This window comes from Carettochelys insculpta, chromosome 23, assembly GCF_033958435.1.
Source record: "Carettochelys insculpta isolate YL-2023 chromosome 23, ASM3395843v1, whole genome shotgun sequence".
Taxonomy (NCBI): Eukaryota; Metazoa; Chordata; order Testudines; family Carettochelyidae; genus Carettochelys; species Carettochelys insculpta.
In genome coordinates this window covers 6657356-6677513 of record NC_134159.1, presented here as the reverse complement: position 1 = coordinate 6677513, position 20158 = coordinate 6657356, and the positions used below count along the sequence as shown (strand labels likewise).

At 45.3% G+C, this 20158-nt stretch overlaps 1 protein-coding gene across 1 annotated transcript; it reads right to left on the bottom strand.

The window, feature by feature from the left end:
* Nucleotides 1-1376: 1376 nt before the first annotated feature.
* Nucleotides 1377-19135, bottom strand: SDHB (succinate dehydrogenase complex iron sulfur subunit B). The gene is made up of 8 exons (XM_074975583.1): nt 19023-19135; nt 17353-17501; nt 15805-15890; nt 13227-13363; nt 12474-12590; nt 9271-9372; nt 6379-6501; nt 1377-1627 (listed from the first exon to the last, which is right to left on the bottom strand). Exons 1-8 carry the CDS (start codon nt 19095-19097, stop codon nt 1550-1552), a joined length of 867 nt encoding a protein of 288 aa, XP_074831684.1. The 5' UTR covers nt 19098-19135; the 3' UTR covers nt 1377-1549.
* Between the last annotated feature and the right edge of the window lie 1023 nt (nt 19136-20158).

Below are 20158 nucleotides of genomic sequence, written 5' to 3'. Positions count from 1 at the left end.
TCCTCTTGAAACAAAATTCTGCATGACAGGGATTTATTCATTTGTAGGCAAACAGACAGTCTAGTTCAGAAATCATCAAAACTTGTTTCACAGAGGAACTTTCTACATAGATAATGCTGGTGGGGCTCCACAAATGTTGTCCTCACTCTCTCTGTCTTCTGTGGGGTTTCTTTCACTCAAATATATGAGTTTGCCTCTGCTATGATAAAGTAGCAAAATTGAATTAAGATGTTGGCAGATCAAAAAAACCACAACACTGGAATTCAAGACGAGATTCTTCATTTGGCTTCAGGAACAACATGTGATGAAGATATGAACCTCTGCCCCGACACTCTACCTTTTAGCAACAGGGCGCTTGAAGAGAGCACATCTTTATATGGCAAATTATTCATGAGGAACAGAGGGGAGAGATGATCAGATTTTGCTGAAGTGAAGATGTAGTAGAATACAGATATATCTAAAAAGCAGAAGGGAACAATGTGTGTCTGCAATTGGCTGCAAGACATTTAAAATATTTGTACACAGTGTCTTAGGGAAATGCTGTACCCTGTTATGGTGTTATCCAGTGCGGATGGCTTTCAAAAGCAGTTAAACACAGGTCAACAGCGAGTGAAATATCTAACGGGGGGGCCAGATATTCAATGTGACAAAGGCAACATTGATTTTTTTTTTTTTTAAGTATTAACTTTTAACAGAATGCATAGCCAACCTATTGAAATCGTTCCCAGAAGATCTGAGAGCAGCCCAGAGAACTAAGTGCTCAAAAGGGAGCAGATAATTTTATGAATATGAACACTCAAGGTTACATTAAGTATAAAGTAGTCTTTAGGAGGGATTGTCAGCCCCATGCTTCAGGGAAGACCAGGAACTAGCTATGGAATCAGTCAAGTCCCATTATGGGTAGACCATTCCAAAGTTGTGCATTACCAGGTTTCTTGCATTCTGAAGCATCTGGTACTGACTGCTACTATTTAGGCTATGTGGCATGGGCCTCACATGGCACATGGTCAGGATTCATAACTTAATTTGGTCTGCTGCCTGGATCATTAGTATCCCCAGCCCGGGTGTAGAACACTCATTTGAAGCAATGCAGCACTCTCATAACAAGTCAATTTCATTGTCAAGCAAGGTTCATCCCATAAAACCCCAAAAATTCAGGTTGGTGATCCCCACATCACATGTAATACTTTGCTTTGGTGTCAAAATGGAACTGGATGGCTTCCCTATATCCATTTCCAGAATCTCAGAGTAAAGAATGAGTAACACACCTATAACGTGCACACAGAGCCAAACTATTTCAGACTTCAGCTGGAATTTATGATGTCATCCAGGAAGTCCAGGGGAGACAGAGAGAGAGAGAGAGGGAGGGAGGGAGGTTGGTTTGATTATATTGATAAAGTAGGAGTGCTTTTATTTGTTCTTTACAGTATTTATTGTACATGCATCTCTCTGAAAAATACAAGTCCCTGCTGGAACCCTCTTTCTGAATCAGACATAAATTACTTCAGCTACAGTATGTGCGTTTTAAGCCTATGATCAAGAAAGAGCACTATGCACTGACAGCCTTCTCTTTATAAGTTGCCATCATTTTCTTGATTTCGGCAATTGCCTTTCCAGGGTTCAATCCCTAAAAAGAGAGAGTGCAACAATTAGTTTACAGAGAAGTTAGAACTACACAAGTTTTCTTTAGATCAACAGAAGTCAGTGCTGTAAGCTCATGGACCAGGCCAGCCCCACTGAGGAAAGCTGGCAGAGCGCGTTCTGTTAAAATCCACTCCTCTTGTTTTGAAAAACAAAAGTTGAGTTCATCTGCTTCTATTGCAAGCCCCAGTATCATATCTGCCTTCGACTGCTAGCAAGATATGGTGCAGAGAGAAGCCACTCAGTCATGATCTAATTTGAACATGGGCCCTTTTTGAAGGCTTTATTGGGGTCAGGATTGGGCATTTATTGTTGAGAGGCAGCTGGTTGTGTGCCCCAGACAGGACAGGCAACGTCCTGGGTGACTCTGCATACCATAACATGAGCAGATACAGTCACTGCACCACCATCTTTCAAGGGAAGGAGCGGAACAATGCCTGGGGAAGAAGAGGCAAGCCAGCGTGGGGTGAATGGGCAGACAGCCAGCTGCCTGTCAGCAACAGATGTCCAATCCTGAACCCAATAAATTCTTCAAAAAGGGCCCTCGTTCAAATGTTTGCAGTCTGCTCCTGGGCCACAATATACATTTGTTAGCATCAGACCATGTCATTTTAAGGAACAAAAGAGATTTCTGTTATCATTTGGTCTGCATATAGCAAGACCTGAGAAACAGCCAATCAAGGGACAGACAAAAAACCTAAGTGCTCAGAGATAAGGTCTCTTGATAAAGCTGGAGCAAAGTTGTGTTCAACATGTTTTGGGATACAGGTTGATCCTCTCTAATTTGGAACTCTTGTCCAGCAACAGCCATAATCTGGCATGATTTCAGTTAGCCGGATAATCACTTATGGGTGGTGGCCAAGTTTCTGTGGTCCCATTAAGTTTTACAGCCACCAGTCCTGGCTCACAATGTTCTGTGCTACTACGTAGCTGTAATTTACCCCTACATGTTTCTTAGGGCTCCGTAAGCAGTGAAAGTGTTGGTAATGCGCTAGACAATATTGACATCCCATCATCCAGCAAATTCTCTCATCCAGCACTAGTCAGGTCCCAAGGGTGCCAAAATAGAGGGGTTCAACCTGTATTTTCACTTGGCTGTGAAGGCAGGAGTTTATCTAATAAAGATGGTCTCTTGTATAAATTTCATTGGAGTCAAGATACAAAACCAAATGCTTTATATAAAAGAAGAAAGCAAAAGCCACATCTTAAATGCATCAGGAAGGATAAAAAGCAAAACCACTTCATACTACAACACAAAAACAGTTCTGGCTGTTCAGTTTTCCAAAGGACTTGTTGTACAATACAACCATCATTCACGTTGTGAAAGGCCTTTATATAATCCTTTAGCATTGTACAAGCACCCTGCCAGACTTTTACATGATCAGCTGTCAGATATGGTCAAGGGAAGACTAGGATCACCACTACTGGGTTGAAACATGATTATTAACTAATAAGTCATGCGCATGGGTAAGAAATGCGAAATCCACAAAAAGCTGCTTCATTATAACATCCGTCCACGCAACTCTCTTACAGACGCAAATGCACATAATCATCTGCTGTTGGAGGTGAACAGTGACTTCAGTGAAGATACCACAGTTCACAGTCAGCTGTTCCAAACGTAACTAGTTACCTATACTTTCTAGAAGTCATCCATAAATGCAACCTGGACGAACAAGTTAATATGCACAGAAGCACTGAGTTTGAAGGCTTGTCTACAACTGTTGGGTTTTTTGGAAAAGCTTTTCTTCACAAAAGAAGTGTGAAGCGTTCATACTACCACGGATGGGGGGGTGGAAATCAAGATAAGAGGGCTTTTCCCTTGAAATAGTACCTCTAGCAACATGAATGACTTTTGTCGACTCCCCCACCCCCTTCAAGGTTGAAAATGAATGCGTGTGAGCAAAACACAGCTATTGTCAGCTTTATTGGCTGCCAGGGAGGGTTCCCATCATGCCCACACAGTCACTTTCGCCAGCACTGAGCTCTGCTGCTTTTTCCCCAGGTAAGCTCTTATTTTGAACTGGGGCCCTTTAAATCTGAAAGCTCAGGCTCACAATGCTGTGGCTGCGCAAACGCGATTTTTCACCTTTACTTATTTTGCCCTTGGGATGATGAAAAAAGTTATCGTTAAAAAACAAATGCAGTGTAAACACAGCCTTAACGGTTAACACCTGTACAGATGCATGATCCCCGACTCTTACTTTCAAGAGTCTCGTGCCTATTACACAGCAGACTTTCAGTTTTAAAAGGATCTGATTAGAAGCAATTTCTTTGTTGCTTTCCAACAGAAAAGGAAGAATAAAACTTTGCAGGAGAGGTAGAACCCCTTCAAACTTGATTATCTACTATGACAATTTATGATGTCATTGGATGATGGAGGTTTTACATTATACCCAGAGATTATAATGGGTAAACTGAACTACCTGCAGTTCCCATGCAACAGGCACCCACTGCATCTCATATCCTACACATAGTTGAAAGCTCACCCCCTCTCTCACACAAGCTATACAGGAGACTTCAGCGATACCCTGAAACTCAGAAACAGGAATACTTATTTCGTAAATAACCACCACAGGTTGAACCTCCCTGGTCCAGCACCCTCAGGATCTGAGCAGTCCTGGACCAGGGGTTTTGCCAGACCAGGGGAGGTCAAAGTCTCCCTGCTGGACTCCAGCCCCGGCTCCTAGGACCCCCTCCCAGCTGTTCCCTGCAGCTTCCCACCTCTGCAGTCTCCCCAGCAGCAGCTCAGCCCTCAGGTGCCATCTCCTGGCTCCTGAAATGGCTTCCTGGCCACCGGCTCCTTGCCCCAGCCACTTCTTCCCTGCGCTGCAGCTTCCCCGCTATGAGCCGCCACTCCCCAGCCTGGGCTGCTGGCTTCCCACCCCTGGCCACTGCTTTCAGGGTGAGGCTCTCTTGCTGCTTCTCCTGGGCATGGGCTCCCTGGCCACTTCTGCTCCCTCCTTGCAATCAGGCCAGCTGCGGCTGTCCTGCCATGGGCTCCAGCTGCTGGTTTAGCTGGCCTACTCCTGCCATCCTGTCTGACCACGGATTCTGCTGGATGAGAGAATCCTGGATTTTGGAGTTTCAACCTGTAGTTAGAACTACATGATAGACTGTGACATCTCTGAAGCCAAGACTGCTAATTATTCCTAACTGAGCTGAGAGGTGGATGATTTTGTAGCATGGCAAGTATCCCCTAAGAAGCTGGTCTGTAAGACTTTGTGGTCCTTATAGACTCTGTCCTGGCTTTTTCTTGGGGTGGGAGGGAAGTAACGATGTTCCTTGCTAAGGAGGTGTTTCCCCCAGGGAAGATCTCAACATTTCACAAATAGGTTGGCCAAGAGACTTTCTTGATCCCACCACAGGCTTTGGGCCCACTCACTGAATGAGAGAAGCCCTGTACCCAGGAGGGAAAAAAAGATGTCATTATAGCCCAAACAACACACTTCAGTCACTTTCCATTCCATTGTAGATTTCATGTAGCACTAAATATGTGCAGCAGCTGATTTCCCAGACAAAAGAATGGGCAGCACATTTCAGAGGGAAAGTTTTATTCGGCTTTTTGCATTCTCATGCCACAACCTGATTGTCTAACAATTTACCAAGGATTCTACTCATCTGCTTCCACCCAAGAATCTTCGCAAACATCCCAGCAGAGTGATTAAGCAGGGAGCATATGACATTATTGGATTGTATCCTGACAATTTGGACTGCTGAACAACTGCGTCCCTTCAGCTTTCCAACTTAGAAGGCCCTTTACACTGCTTCACTGGGAGAGTTACTGCCTCTGGTCTGATCATGCACAGCCTCCAGCATGTAAATCACTCCCAGTTAACTGCAGAAGTACTACAGCCAGGCACCCTTGAAATGCACTGCAGAGCAACACAAGCAAACAGTGTGCGTGTGTGGCGGCAGCAGGCAAGTTCAGAGCCAGCGTTTGGGGGTAACATGGGGACTCTGCAAAAGCTATGATACATGCTTGGGCCCAAAAAACTGGAGAAAAGGAACAGTATTCTGGACAGGTTGAAACTCACTGGTTTAGATCAAACACGTGTGTTAACTACAAAAAGAAAGTTTAAGTAATGAAGCATGAAATCCAATTTGTCATAAGTAAATTGCAACTAGTACCTAATTTAACAACCTAGAGTGAACTGAAAGCAAAAGGACTCTCCCACCACATGCTCCAGCAGTTTTACTGACTGAATTTCTCAGGGAGGATCCCCCCACTTCCCACTGAGCCCAAAGCTGTTTCATTTGTTCTTCAGGTGTTGTGGAAGCCATGGGTAGAGAGAAAGGAGGAAGAGATAATGTGGGCAATCTCCCCTCTCTCTGCTTGGAGAATCACCTGAAGCTGAGGCTCAAGAGACAAAGTCTGCATGGACAGGAACCTCCAGCTGTTTCTTTGTCCAAAAGTATATTTTCACCCACATCCTCTTTCCTGCCAAAGAACAGCCGCTTAACCAAGTGACGATTCATTTGATCTTACTGACACCTGGCTGAGGTGTTTACTGAACTTGTTCCAAGCCTGGGGAACTGGTTTCCCCAGAGACACGTTTTTAGTAATATACAGTAGAATCCTACAACCTGACGTATAACATTGCCACACCAGGAAAATAACGATCAGTAAATTATGAGTTTTTGAATGAGACCTCACAAGCCACACTTTGTAGAGCATGTATCATGGTGTGAAAAAAGGAATGAACAGAGGAATACAGGCTGTCACAAAGGGATACGTACCTTGGGGCAAGTGTTTGTGCAGTTCATAATAGTATGACAGCGGTAGAGGGAAAATGGATCTTCCAGCTGTGCCAGACGTTCTTTGGTGTAGTCATCTCTGGAGTCAATCATCCAGCGATATGCCTGAAAAGGGGAGCGTTAGTGGGGGATGCTGTAGCCTTTCATACTTGGGAAAAAAACATTTGATTAATGATAAATATAAAAAGCATGTTGTCAGCACAGAGGCTAAATCACTTCTTTTAATACACTGCAAAAACCAGCTACAGATAGTCCCCGACTTACGAATGGGTTACGCGGCGAACACCTGGTCGTAACTCGATTTGGTCGTTAAGTCAGAAATATCCTTATAGTGTATCCCGTGAGGTACGTGAGGGTTGAGTTCCACGCAACACTTGAGTATCTTGAACGTAAGTCAGGGAGGGCTTGGGGCCCTGGGAGGGGTCAGGTGCGTTAAGCCTGGGGTGGGTTAGGGTGGCAGGGGTGGTGGGAGAGGGCAGTTGAGCTAAGGCAGCAGGGGGTTGGGGCGGGGGTTGAGCCCAGGGCTGTCGGGGTGGTGGGTAGCGGGGTTGAAGCTGGAGCCCTGCGTACTGGGGAGGGTGAGCTGGGGACATGGTGGATTGCAGGCGTTGAACAGGGTAAACTGGGGTGGTGGAGAATTAGCTGGCGGGGGGTGGGTAGAGCCTCATGCACCTGCAGTGACTGACAGCTGGTATCCTGTGTGTGCTGGAGGCTCACAGCCCAGTGCACGCAGGGGTGGGGGGGGGGGGGGGGGGTTGAGCTGGGGACAGGGGGAGGTTGAGCTGGGCAGAGTGGGAATTGAACGGTGGTGACCTGGGGCAGGGGTGGGTTTAGGTGGCAGGGGGATAGAGCCCCTGTGCACGCCGGCAGTGGCCGACAGCTGGACCCCCAAGTGCAGGGGGAGGGGTGAGTGTGTGTGAGCTGTGGCTACAGGAGGGAGGGGTTGAGCTGGGCGATGGGGTGAACAGGGGGTGCACTGGGGTGGGGTGGTTGAGTGGAGCGGGGGTGGAGCCCTAACGGGGGCTGGGAGTGGGAGCCCCAGGCACAGGTTGAAGTCAAAGCCCCATGCATGGGGGTGTGAGTTGGAGCCAGGGGGGTGGGGGGTTGAGCCAGGTCGGGGAGGGGTTGAACAGAAGTGCACTGGAGTGGGGTGCTTGAGCAGGGGGCAGGTTGGAGCCAGCTGCGCGGGGGGGGGGGGTGAGATCTGGGGCCACATGGGGTTGTGAGGGTTGGGGCCGGGTCTGCTGGGATTGGGGCTGGGTGTGTGGGGAGGGTTGAGGCCCAGGTGTGTGCATGCAGGGTTGTGGCACAGGGCTGGAGCCTGGTCCACGGGGCTTCAAGGGGAGCTCCAGGCATGCGGCTAGAGCCCCCTGCTGGGGCAGGTGAGCTGGAGTGCGCAGGGGCACTGAGCTGGAGATTGGTCAGGAGTACAAATGGTCGTTTAAGTCAATGTGTTCGTAAGTCGGGGACTGCCCGTCCTTTAAAAGGCAGTCAAATTCTTGGTGCAATTTGGTACTAGAATTAAATTTAAAATGCTTGAAAATTGTTGCAATAGTTAATGTGACCTTTCGTCACTGGACCAGTGATTAATTTACCTTCTCTGCCAATGCAATATGCTTAATGTATTAGCATGACAGATAAAGGCTACGTCTATACTAGCCAAAAACTTTGAAATGGCCATGCAAGTGGCCATTTCGAAGTTTACTAATGAAGCGTTGAAATACATATTCAGAGCCTCATTAGCAGGTGGGCGGCTGCGGCACTTCGAAATTGACACGGCTTGGCGGTGCACGGCTTGTCCAGATGGGGCTCCTTTTCGAAAGGACCCCGGCTACTTTGAAGTCCCCTTATTCCTATCTGCTCATAGGAATAAGGGGACTTTGAAGTAGCCGGGGTCCTTTCGAAAAGGAGCCCCACCAATTTCGAAGTGCCACAGCTGCCTGCATGCTAATGAGGTGCTGAATATGTATTTTGGCGCTTCATTAGTAAACTTCGAAATGGCCATTTGCACGGCCATTTTGACGTTTTTGGCTCGTGTAGACATGGCCAAAATGTCATAAAAATTACTCAGCCCTTTTCATTGTCAAGGCAGTTTAAAAAGAGTTATTTGCTCAGAACACCAATGTGAGACAGGCAAGTATTATTGTCATTTTAATATCACAAGCAAGGAAACCGAGGGAGAAAAATCAGAGACAAAGAATATAATCACAGACGGGGAGTTAACGCAGGAATTCCTGGTTTCTATCCTGTGCTTGCTCTCTGTCTCTATCCAAATGTATTATATTCAGTATTGACCAATGATCTTTTGGAACTGGCCATGAAGCGCTTTCAATGCTCTTCGCTGGGGTGAAAAAGGGGCAGGTAAGAAAAGGGAATCTCTACAGGACAGAACAGAACATGGTTCAGTTAGTTTGTGGGTATCATCCAGAAAAGCAAGCCAGTCTCCGGAAGCAGCAGTGGAAATGCAGGATCCTTTCTTTTTGCTCCTTACTGCTCTGAGGCTGTTAGGTAATGACAAATGTGTGTTACCCAACCGTTAAGTAGCAGCACGTAACGTGCGTATTACACTTTGCCCACACTATCCAAAGGAAGTATGGCTCAGATAACAAGCACTCACTGGGGGTGAATTAAACAGGATTAGCACACTACCGCCCCAAGCCGGGCAACTGACTTTTCACATTTTAATGTGTTTTTTATGCATGAAATTCCCTTCCTCTTGAGCTCTGCGCAAACACCACCCTCTGATTAACAGGATTCCCCATGCTACCGTTCCCTGGGCTTCAGGAAAACACAAAGTACCAGGAAGCAACCCATTAACTCTATTTTACCACACAACTTCACAGGGCCCTTTCATAGCAATCACCTGCTTCTTACCTGCATCAGCACTGCAGGGCCCAGGTATTTGTCACCATTCCACCAGTAACTGGGGCAGCTGGTACTGCAGCAGGCACACAGGATACACTCATAGAGCCCATCCTAGATACCAGTGGGAGAGAGGAGTCAGGAGTGCAAAAGTTATCTAGGAAACAAATCTGGAAGGAATCTTCATAAGTGTTCTGCCCTGACCACCCACCTTGTGACATCCTACTCAGATATGGGTTCATATGCAAGGTGTGCTAAAGAATCAGTTTCTCTACCGTCAGGTGGTGCTTTGAAACAGGAAATCAGGGACCCTTTACTTCTGGCAATCCAGTAACCAAATTCTCTCCAGAAGGAGGGGGCAATAACAATATTGAGGGAATAGGGGAAGTGCATGAGAAAACAATGCTTATCTTCCAACAGCTTGCCTCAACCAGGCCCCAATGGGCTTGTAAGGAAAAGCCTGGATGCATCAACAGATGATCAAGACAACAGTCCTAAGAGGAGGAGAAATAGCGAAGGACACCAGAAGAGAAGAGAAAAACCAGGAAAGAAGGGAAGTGGTATTTTACCAAGTGTTTTGAACAGTCATATATGAAAACTAGGTCAGTCACACCATCTCTGTTCTCCCAACCAGGGCACAAAGTCACTTCTATACACAAAACACTTATGTTTTCCTTTTAACTATTTGCTGGAGCATCACATGATCTGCCGCATTAATGAAAACACAATTATCTAAATACCTGTTCAGAGTTCCAGTTAACTGAGGACACTGGAAGAAAAGGAACATACTATAGAATGTGACACTGGACATCTAGGCCAGTATGGATATAACACCTGTAGCTTGGAATGCAACCGTCCACTATTTCATAGCCGAACTCTCAAAAGTAGACTATAGATGCAGACAGCTAAGTCAGGAACAGTATTCCCCGTAAGCAGTGTGCTTGGGCAGCCCCTTAGAGAGTCAAATGTTGCCCAGCTTGTTAGCAGAGGGCACACAGCTAACAGCATGTTCTTCCACTGGTGGTGCACTTTTGCACAAGTTCAGTGCGCATAAAGTTTATTCCCCATACGGATGGAAAATATTAGAGGGAACATTGGTGAGGAAGCTGCTTCCGATTAACAAACAAGAAAGAACGAAGGGAAGAAGTAGTAGGACAGCTTTTGCAGGAGGGTCCTCCATGTTTCCCACAACCCCCAGTTAAAGGATTTTGCCATACTTGATTTAAACGTCATTTCTTAGTATTGCTTCTTGGAAATAAAGTATCTGGGCTCCCCTTTTAAAGAATGAACCCTGTTTGTACAGCACTGCATTTCTGAAGGTTCTGAATTAAAATACGAGGAGAAATGCATCAGAGCAGACGACCAGTAAAATCAGACTCCTGGAAAAGAGATGCATTGTACTGTAGTGAAATCCTTCCAAATGTACAAAGTATCTGATGCTCACGTTCAATACTTCAGCTATACTTCTCTAAAGAATTTAAATTTAAGTTTCAAAAAGATAATCAGAGTTTGTAACAAAAGTGTTGTATGAGAGGAGAAAATGCTTCAACGGACATCTTAAATGGACAAACTAAAGGTAGCTTCTTTCTCAAAACTTTTATCAGCCAAGAATGATAACTGAGATTACAAAAAATGAAATATTGGAGAAAGATGTTTTGTTTTTTCCCCAGTATGCTTTGTGCATTTAACACCATCCTACGGGGGCTTTCACAAAGCAAGGTAAGAAATTTTTTTAGAAGAAAGGAAAACCAGAAACAGCAGCAGTATCGGACTCCCACATTGTATAGCAACTGAAGCTACTCTGAATTCATATGTTAACTGATTATCTCAAATGACTGCCATTTTACAAAAGCAAAAACCCACGATATTTAATTATACCACAAACAGTTAGCTCCTTTGCATCTTTTCCATTCCCTAACTCAGGCCTTCAGGCCTTCCATGGGAAATTCTGAGGTTTTGCTAACTAACATACTGCTATTTTATGAAACCAATAACATTTTTAGCAGTCATATGATCGCTTTACATGTCAGAAACATTTTATAAATTGACATGCTGGAAAATATTCAAATATTGCTTTAGAAAGTCATATCCTGTTATTTCTCACATTATTAAATAGTTAAAAAAAACCAACCAACCAAACTAACAAACAAGGAATGTTTGCAGTTCAAACTAAGCTGTCTTTCACTCCTTTGGGTGACCTAGGCCGTCTGCTCCTCCATGATACCACAGTGACATTGCAATTGCAGCACCATGGTATTGGCCATAGACACAGACCAATGTCCCTACCACAGACTTCTAACTTGACCGCAGGATCTATTGGATAGATGGGGGAGGGAAGAAGGAGAGGAGAGGGAAACTGGTATTTACACACAAACTGAAGCAAATCAGGAAACACACAAAGTAAATGGCTGTGTAAAATGTCTCACACATGGAGTTTTGCAGAGGGCAAATCTCTTTGAAGTCTCCCTGATCTTCCACCCTCGCTATCAACAACAGAGACCCCAGACGGCTTGTCACTTAACAATGCATTAACACATGACCCAAAAGACTCATGGTACCTTACACAGTATTAACTGCGACTTAACGCCACGACTATATCCACAATGCCAAAAGCGTGCGCTTTCACACTGAGCTACTAAAGTGCATTAGCTATTTCCAAGTGTAAACAAGGCACTTTAGTTTTTAATAATGATGTAGCCAGGTGAGGCCCAGGTTGGATAGGGGATATGGAGGTGACTTCACCAAGCTACTCTGACGTAAAAATTACGAAGCCTAGTCTCACCTTTGTGTAAAATTGCAGAGATCTAATGCAGGTTTTCTTGATTTAAAAAACATTTCTCTGACAGCAAAGACAAAACCTTGGTACAAATAACTTATCTGATGTTAAAGTCCCTGTCTACACTGCTTGTTTTACATCACGTTAGAACATGACTGGCAAAAGTTGTGGCAACTTACACAGTGTAGCTAGTTTTCCCTTGCACAAGCCCACAGAATATTACACCATGCTCCAGCTAATCAATTCCCACTCGATAAGGGAATTGCTGAAAGGATTCTGGCAGTGATGGCAAAATAATTCCACTTTCTGCTCAGCGCCCACCTCTAAGGAACAGCCATGATGTATGCACAACGACAGGTATGTTAAACTATCTAACCTAATTCTTATGTAGATTAAATAAAAGTCGGGGGTGGTGGAGACAGAAAACAAAAATATTAACCAGTTTCTCACGATCCTCTATGGACTGCAGGTACTGCTCTTTGCCCTGATTCGATTCATCCCTCTTCTTCAGGTAAGGCTCAATGGATTTGTACTGAGCATAGAAGTTACTCAAGTCCTGAAATAAAAATAAAAAGTAAGTATTTTACTGACTATTTCCGATGGTTTGTACTGACAAGCGAACAGACATTCTGTACATGTGTTCAGGGAAAGTGTTGCATTTGTCTCTTTAACTTCATACTTCCTCTTTAAATGGTAACAGGTGTAACCTCTGGCTATGAAGCTACAGGAATAAGGAATCAGTCACTCAGCTCTCATTGTTCTGTCACAAAAATTTTTAGAAAGCCATTTTATAAAGATATGAATTTTTGAACACTCTCAGCCAGGCGCCTCTCCCTCCCCGACACTGGAAAACAGCAGCATAGGCAGGCACTAGGGATGTAAAAGCCCATTCAGACAGCTCGCCAACTAAAGAATTAAAATTATTTTGTTTAACTGGTTAACTGCTGCTGTGGGTGCTACTCCGGTCTGGCCTTCTCCAACCTGCTCAGTTTCCAGTGTGGGTGGGGTGGGGAGGGCCACACCAGCCAAGCCCGCTGTGCCATGAGCAGGGCTGCTGCTCCAGCTGGATCAGTTAACTGGTTACTGGGTAAGCAGGCTGATAAGTCTGATGCTTGCCAGGTAACCTCTCACATCCCAACCTGAAACACTGCCATTTTTGATCCCACAAACCACAGCAGAAGCAGAAACTCACTGGAACGAGATCCTTTACCACATACATGTGGGGGAGAGGGTAGATCTTGGAGACTTTGCTAAGGTTGGTGTCAATTCTCTTGGTACAGGCCAGGGTATTCCCACCATTGATGTTCATAGCGCAGGAACCACAAATGCCTGAGGAGCAGAGGAGACAATGGAGCATCTGACTTGTTACCATTCACCTTCCGGCAAGCAGGGGATGGTTGGGGAGGCGGGGGCAAGGCTTCTTGCCCCAAATTGCCCATTTCCCACAGCCATAACGAGATCCCCAATAAAGTCCTGGTGATTATACAAAGACTCAAGGAATAGTAAATATTGGCAAGAATCAGTAAATGACACAGAGCAATCTAGATCACTTGCTAAGCTGTGTACAAGATACCAATGTGCACGTTTCCATACAGCCACAAACAGCCTACTCAGTGGTTCTTAACCTGCGGTACGCGTACCCTGGGGTACATCAACTCATCTAAACAGTTGCCTAATTTTACAACAGGTTACGTGAAAAGCACCAATGTCAGGACAAAGTAAAATTTCATACAGTGACTTGTTTCTGCTGCTGCACAAACCATATCAGGGTTTTTCAGCTTGCGGGTTGCAATTTATTTCATAATTATACATATGGTAAAACGAGACAAGCAATTTTTCAGCACACTGTGACATGTCTGTATTTCAACTGATTGTAAACAAGTAGTAAGATTTTGTAAGCAAGCAGTTTTTAAGTGAGACGAAACTTGGGGTACACAACAAATTAGCCTCCAGAAAAGGGGTACAGTAGTCTGGGAAGGATGAGTACCTTTAGCCTAAGCAGTCCTGTAGTACTTCAAAGATAAACTAATTTATTAGGCAATGAGCTGAATTTTCTAGATCTGAAGTGGATCTGTCCCATGAAACCTCATAATCTAATACATTGTTTTATTAGTCTTTAAAGTGATAGAGGACTGCTTTTTTTGTTTTGTGAAGATGCAGAGTAACACTGCTACCTCTTTGTGACTCTTTGTCTGGCCTAAGCCACATTTAAAAGATAAAGGGTACTCTGGGAAGTACAGACTTTGAAACAGACTCATTGTGCATAATCAGCTGTACCTGACCCCCACCCCCAGTGCGACACTGGGTCTAAAAGAGCTAACGTAATCCTTGGATATATAAACAAGAAAATATTAATTAGAAGTAGAAAACTTATATTACGCTGTATTTTACACTGGTTGACTGCTATGGAAGTACTGTGTCCAGTGCTATGGAAATACTGTGTCCAGTGCTGGTGTTCACATTTCTTGGACATTGAAAAATTGGAGAGGGTTTAGGGAAGAGACCAGAATGATCAAAAGTTGGGGGTGGGGGCATTACAGCGAGACTCAAAGGACTTCATCTATTTAGTTTATCAAAGAGTAGATTAAGGATGATTTGATCAGTGCTCATAAATACCTACTCAGGGAACAGAAAATTGATATTAGTAGGAAGGCTCTTCAATCTGGCAGACAAATGTATAATGAGATCCAGTGGCTGGAAGTTGGAGTGAAACAATTCAGACTAGAAATAATTGGCAAACATTTTACAGTTTGGGCAGCTAGCCACTGAAACCATTACGGTGGATTTTCCATCACTGGGAATTTTTAAAATCAGGATTGGGTGTTTTTCTAAAAGACCTGTTCTACTTCGAAAAAGGGTTTAATTCAGGGAAGCGTTATGGCTTGTATTCTACAAGATGTCAGGTTAGACAACCAGTAGTTCTGGCCTTACAACATATGGCATATTTCCATCATCAACAACAATTCATAGCCAATTACCCTCTTCCACTAGAGAAGGACTATTGTGGTATTCACATCTGACCTTTGAAGATTTCAAGTATTGTGAGCTCACTTAACTATTCACAGTTAAATGCGTCCCACCTAATGACAAACTCCTGCATTCCAACAAGAATCAGTGGGGTAGCCGTGTAAGTCTGTATCCACAAAAACGAGAAGTCCTGTGGCACTTTACAGACTAACAGATTTATTGGAGCATAAGCTTTCGTGGGTGAAGACCCACTTCATCAGATGCATGTGATAAAGTGGGTCTTTGTATCTGATGAAATGGGACACGCGTCTGACCTTGTGGATAGGGGAGAAGCGGTAGATGTGGTATACCTAGACTTTAGTAAAGCATTTGATACGGTCTCACATGATATTCTTATCAAAAAACTAGGCAAATACAATTTAGATGAGACTAATATAAGGTGGGTGCATAACTGGCTGGATAACCGTATCCACAGAGTAGTTCTTAATGGTTCTCAATCCTGCTGGAAAAGTATAACAAGTGGGGCTCTGCAGGGGTCTGTGTTAGGACCAGTTCTGTTCAATATCCTCATCAACCACTTAGATATTGGCATAGAAAGCCTAGCTCTTGAATATGACAGATGCCAAGTTGCCTGTACATGATAGCAGAAGAGGCAGCATAGTACACCAAGGTCTATCCGAAGATCTTCTGTTGAATATAGGATAGCCACTCAATCAACTTGGTGTAAATGAGTATTTGGTCAGAATCCAGTGTGCCAAGCAAGCCTCGGCATAACAGTAACTAATTTAAAAAGAGCACCTCACCTTCCCTACACGACCTGCGGAAGGTCAGAGTGGAGTCCATCTCATTTTTGATCTTGATTAGTGCATCAAGTACCATAGGCCCACACCTATAATGGAAATCACCCACTTTAATGAGCTTGCATTTTCTCCATGACCCCACTACTTTCTTTCCACTCTTCTCACACAGTTGTGAAACCCTTTTAGATTCTGAAAATAAAGTTACTGTCTGACCTTCTTGTTTACAACTCCCTCTTTGCGCCTACTGAAATTCTAAAGTGATTAAATTTCCTCATCTGAGGAGCGATACCTACATCCCCACAAGCTCTATCCCCAGGTCTATCCGCCTGCTGCTACAAAACACAAATCCTACAAAACCCCCCTTTTTTTTTTATTGTTTGCATTTCTATGAGAAACGGCCCATCAAACATAATAAGGAGAGAAATTCTAAATACAATAGTTTGCCCAGCTATACCAATCCCAAGTGACAAAATATATATCACCTAATCAACTAAATTTCCAGACACTACTCCATCTGCTTTAATACACACACTCAGTAAAACTCTAGCTATTATGAGTATGAGAGTCCTCAATAATCACATGAGGTAATAATGCACATGGAAAAAGCAGTCTCAAATCACTCAGGATAAGAAACAAACTCCACCCAGAAACGAGTCAAAAGCCCAAGCTGCCTAGAGAGTAGCAATACAGTCAGCTCTCTCTCTGCAAGATATTTTTAATGAGCATGTGACCACATGCTGCATTAGTTTCAAATTTCAGAACAGACTGAGGGTGGAGCAGTGGATCCTGAGGAAACAGAGGCACAGGTGTTTGTACCAAGGTTCCTTCCTATATCCCCCAGAGAAAATGCTGCACACTTCTCCCCAACTACAGAGGGAAATAGGTGCTCTTGACCATACTTGCCACTTGATCACCTTTACTATCACCACCCCAAGCTGCACACAAGTGATAAATGTCCAGCTCACAGGCTTACAGAGGAGCTGCTGAAACCTTCATAATCTGTGCTGGTTATACCAGCATGAGCTGCACATGCAGCAAGGTTCCACTCTGGAATCCATGTGATGTATTCCAAAACTCGCTAAAGCTGATGTTTTTGAGTTTCTAATATGGCTTGTGGATATGCTTAGGGTCTCATATACATTTTGAAATGGAACTATCTTTTTAATCATCATGAAAAACGTCAGTGTTGGACTCTCCTTCATACAGTTCTACTTGTCATGTTCTGATCCTCTGTTAACATCAGGCCAAAGGAATTGTGCCACATGATCACAGGAGGCTTCTTTTATCTGGTGACAAAATGATTTGGTCCCATCTACACCAGGAAAAACAAGCTCTGTTATAGATTGAGACATGCCTAAATTGTCTAGCTGTCCTAACACAGCTTAATGACCACGTAAACCTAACAACTCTCTTACAACCTTGCATCAAGAGCTAAAGTGGCTAAATTAAATCCAGATCCAGAGCCTTAAATGTTTTATATCAGTCCTAATCTCACGTCTGTTGAAAAGCATTCCACGATCAGCATCCGTACCATTTTACATGCATACTCACTTATTCAGGTCAATTTCATAGGTCTGCATGTGTGGCTTGTCCTCAGGCTTGTCTGGATCCCATCGGTAGATAGCAAATTTCTTGATACGTGGTGCTACTGCTTGAGAAGCAGGCGCTTCTGCAGCTGCTGTTTGTGCTGCACGGCAGGCCTGGGCTCAAACAACGACAATACGTTGAGTGGGGAAAAGATTTAATTTTGTTGTCTAGTGGTTAAAACTAGGTGTCTGTAGCCAGGACTCTACTACTGACTTACTGCGCTACCAGCAAGTCTCAACCTCTGCATTTTCATTTTCTAATTTAAGACAATAATCCCCCATGATGCACGCATTCAAAATGTGCATATCTCGCGTTTACGTGAGAGGAGATGTAGGAAGATCCCACAGGCCTGAAGTAGTAAGCTGGCTGGGCAGTGCTCAGCTGGCAGAGCCTGACATACGGTCCCCAGCTGGGGAGCAGGAGGCCCCTGCTGCCCCATGGCTGGAAAGTGGCCGGGCTCCCAGCCCAGCCTCCATTGGCAGCCCCAGATAAGGCTGCTGCTTGGTGCTACTTGGTTCCTCTCTCCTCACTGCTTGTGGGACTTGGGAAATTGACTCACTCATGGCTGGTCAGGTTCCTGGATCCGGCAAAGAGCAGGGAACTAAGAGGCAGACCGGTTCCCGGTTTCCCTGTGCCGGTCATGAGCTGGTCAGTTTCCTGGTCCCCCAAGTGGCAGGGAGACTGGTACCAGGCCGTCCCCTGGTTCCTGGCTCTGCACCACTCTAGGAACCAGGAAACTGACCAGCTCCTGCAGTTTCCCAGCTTCTGCAAGCCCAGAGAAGTAGGGCACTAGGCAGTAGCCCGGTTCCCATTTCCTCTTGCGTGAAACTGAGTTATGTGGGGGTTGCAAGAATGCAACTCCTGTGTAACTTGAAAGTTTACTATAAACAAAGAAAGGGAGAGAATACCTACCTCTTACCCACAAAACTGGGTCAAACGCTGCTAACAACGGATCCAATTCTGGCCAGTGTAAATTCCACACATGATGTCTGTCTGTCATTGCCTATCTGGATTTTCACTACTTATACTTTCCTGTATAAGGAACAGTACCAAGCTACACAACTTTCAAAATCAAAAAGCGGTCCAGTAGCACTTTAAAGACTAACAAAATAATTCATTAGGTGATGAGCTTTGGTGGGACAGACCCACTTCTTCAGATCATAGCCAAACCAGAACCATGATCTGAAGAAGTGGGTCTGTCCCACCAAAGCTCATCACCTAATAAACTATTTTGCTCGTCTTTAAAGTGCCACTGGACCGCTTTTTGTCTCGATAGTACATACACTAGCACGGCTCCCCCTCTGTTACTTCCTGACTGTCAAAACGGCTCATGCACCTCACAAGAACTCGGAAGCCCCCCGGCACAGCGCAGAGCCACCCAAGCACACAGCCGGGTGGTGCAGAGCTCAAAGGCGAAGAAGGCCAAGCGGCCCAACATCAAACCCGCCCCCCTACACCCCACTTCACAGGGGGAAACTGAGGCACTGCAGAGAGAGGCCCACACACTCGGTGGCGATAAGGGAGGAAATGGTACCCCGGTCCCAGGGGCCCGATCGGGGAGCCCCCCCCCCAACCTGATACCACCCCCAGAGACGATGAGGGAAGGTCCGCCCCCGGCGCGATGGAGCCCTCACCTGCAGCGCCGCCGCCCAGAGGGTCACCCCGGGGACGCTGCGCTTCAAGGAGACACCGACTACGGCCGCCGCCATCTTGGGCGCTGACAACCCCCGTGACACGGATCACCGCTATCCCATAAGCCACTGCGACGGAACAGGAAAAGATGCGACTTCCCTAAAGACCATAGAGTGGCGCTGGCCATACTGGGAGTGGCAACAGCGGGGTGGTTTGAAGGCCATGTTGGGAGCAGCTGAGAGGCGCCATAGTCAGTGTGGGAATAAAGAGATGGAGCGACTGGGCGCTTATATGACAAGGGACAGAGAGAATAAAGGGAAGCCACGTGGGGAGTGGCAGAGAACGGAGGCGGAGAATTGGGGGCCATATTGGGAGTGGCAGAGGACAGATGGAGTTGATTGGAGGCCATATTGGGAGTGGCAGAGGACAGATGTAGTTGATTGGAGGCCATATTGGGAGTGGCAGAGGACCCATGGGAGCCAGATTGGGAATGGAGTAGCTGGAAGAGCCATTGGGAGGCCATACTGGAAGAGGCTCAGAAGCGAAGAATAGCAAGACAGAGTCCAGAATTGATTGTAGCCTGGTCAAAACCTCTGGTTTGCAAGGATCCTGGGAAGCCACAGCCGATCACAGCGAGTGACACAGCTCAACAGCAAGTGAGAAACTGCAATTACTTAGGATGCACCGCTGCAGAAGGCAGACGGTTGTGATATTGAAGGCGGCCCCAGAATAGCAACAGTGCAAGAGACATTGTGGAAGAATAAACATCTGATGCGACAGTGCAAAAATCTGAAACAAACTCTTACAAGCATTCGGTTGGCCTGGGTTAAATCACAGCTGTATGAAACGTGGACCAGTGTGAAATGACAATCCTTTGAGCTATGGTACTAAAGGAGAATTCTTAAAATACCCTATGGATAGATCAAGTAACCACCTGAAATCTGTTGGAAGTCTGGAAATGTTAGTCAGAAATTTTATGAGAACAAAGATTCAGTTTGCCGGGGGCATTTTAAGAGGTTTTGTGGGTGATGCGTCTAAGGGCAGAAGAAGTGAAAGTTGATGGTGGAAGAACACAAAGCGGAAAAAAGATGCTCTTGGACAAGTGATGTGGTCTCCTGTGTGGATCAAAATGATTGTC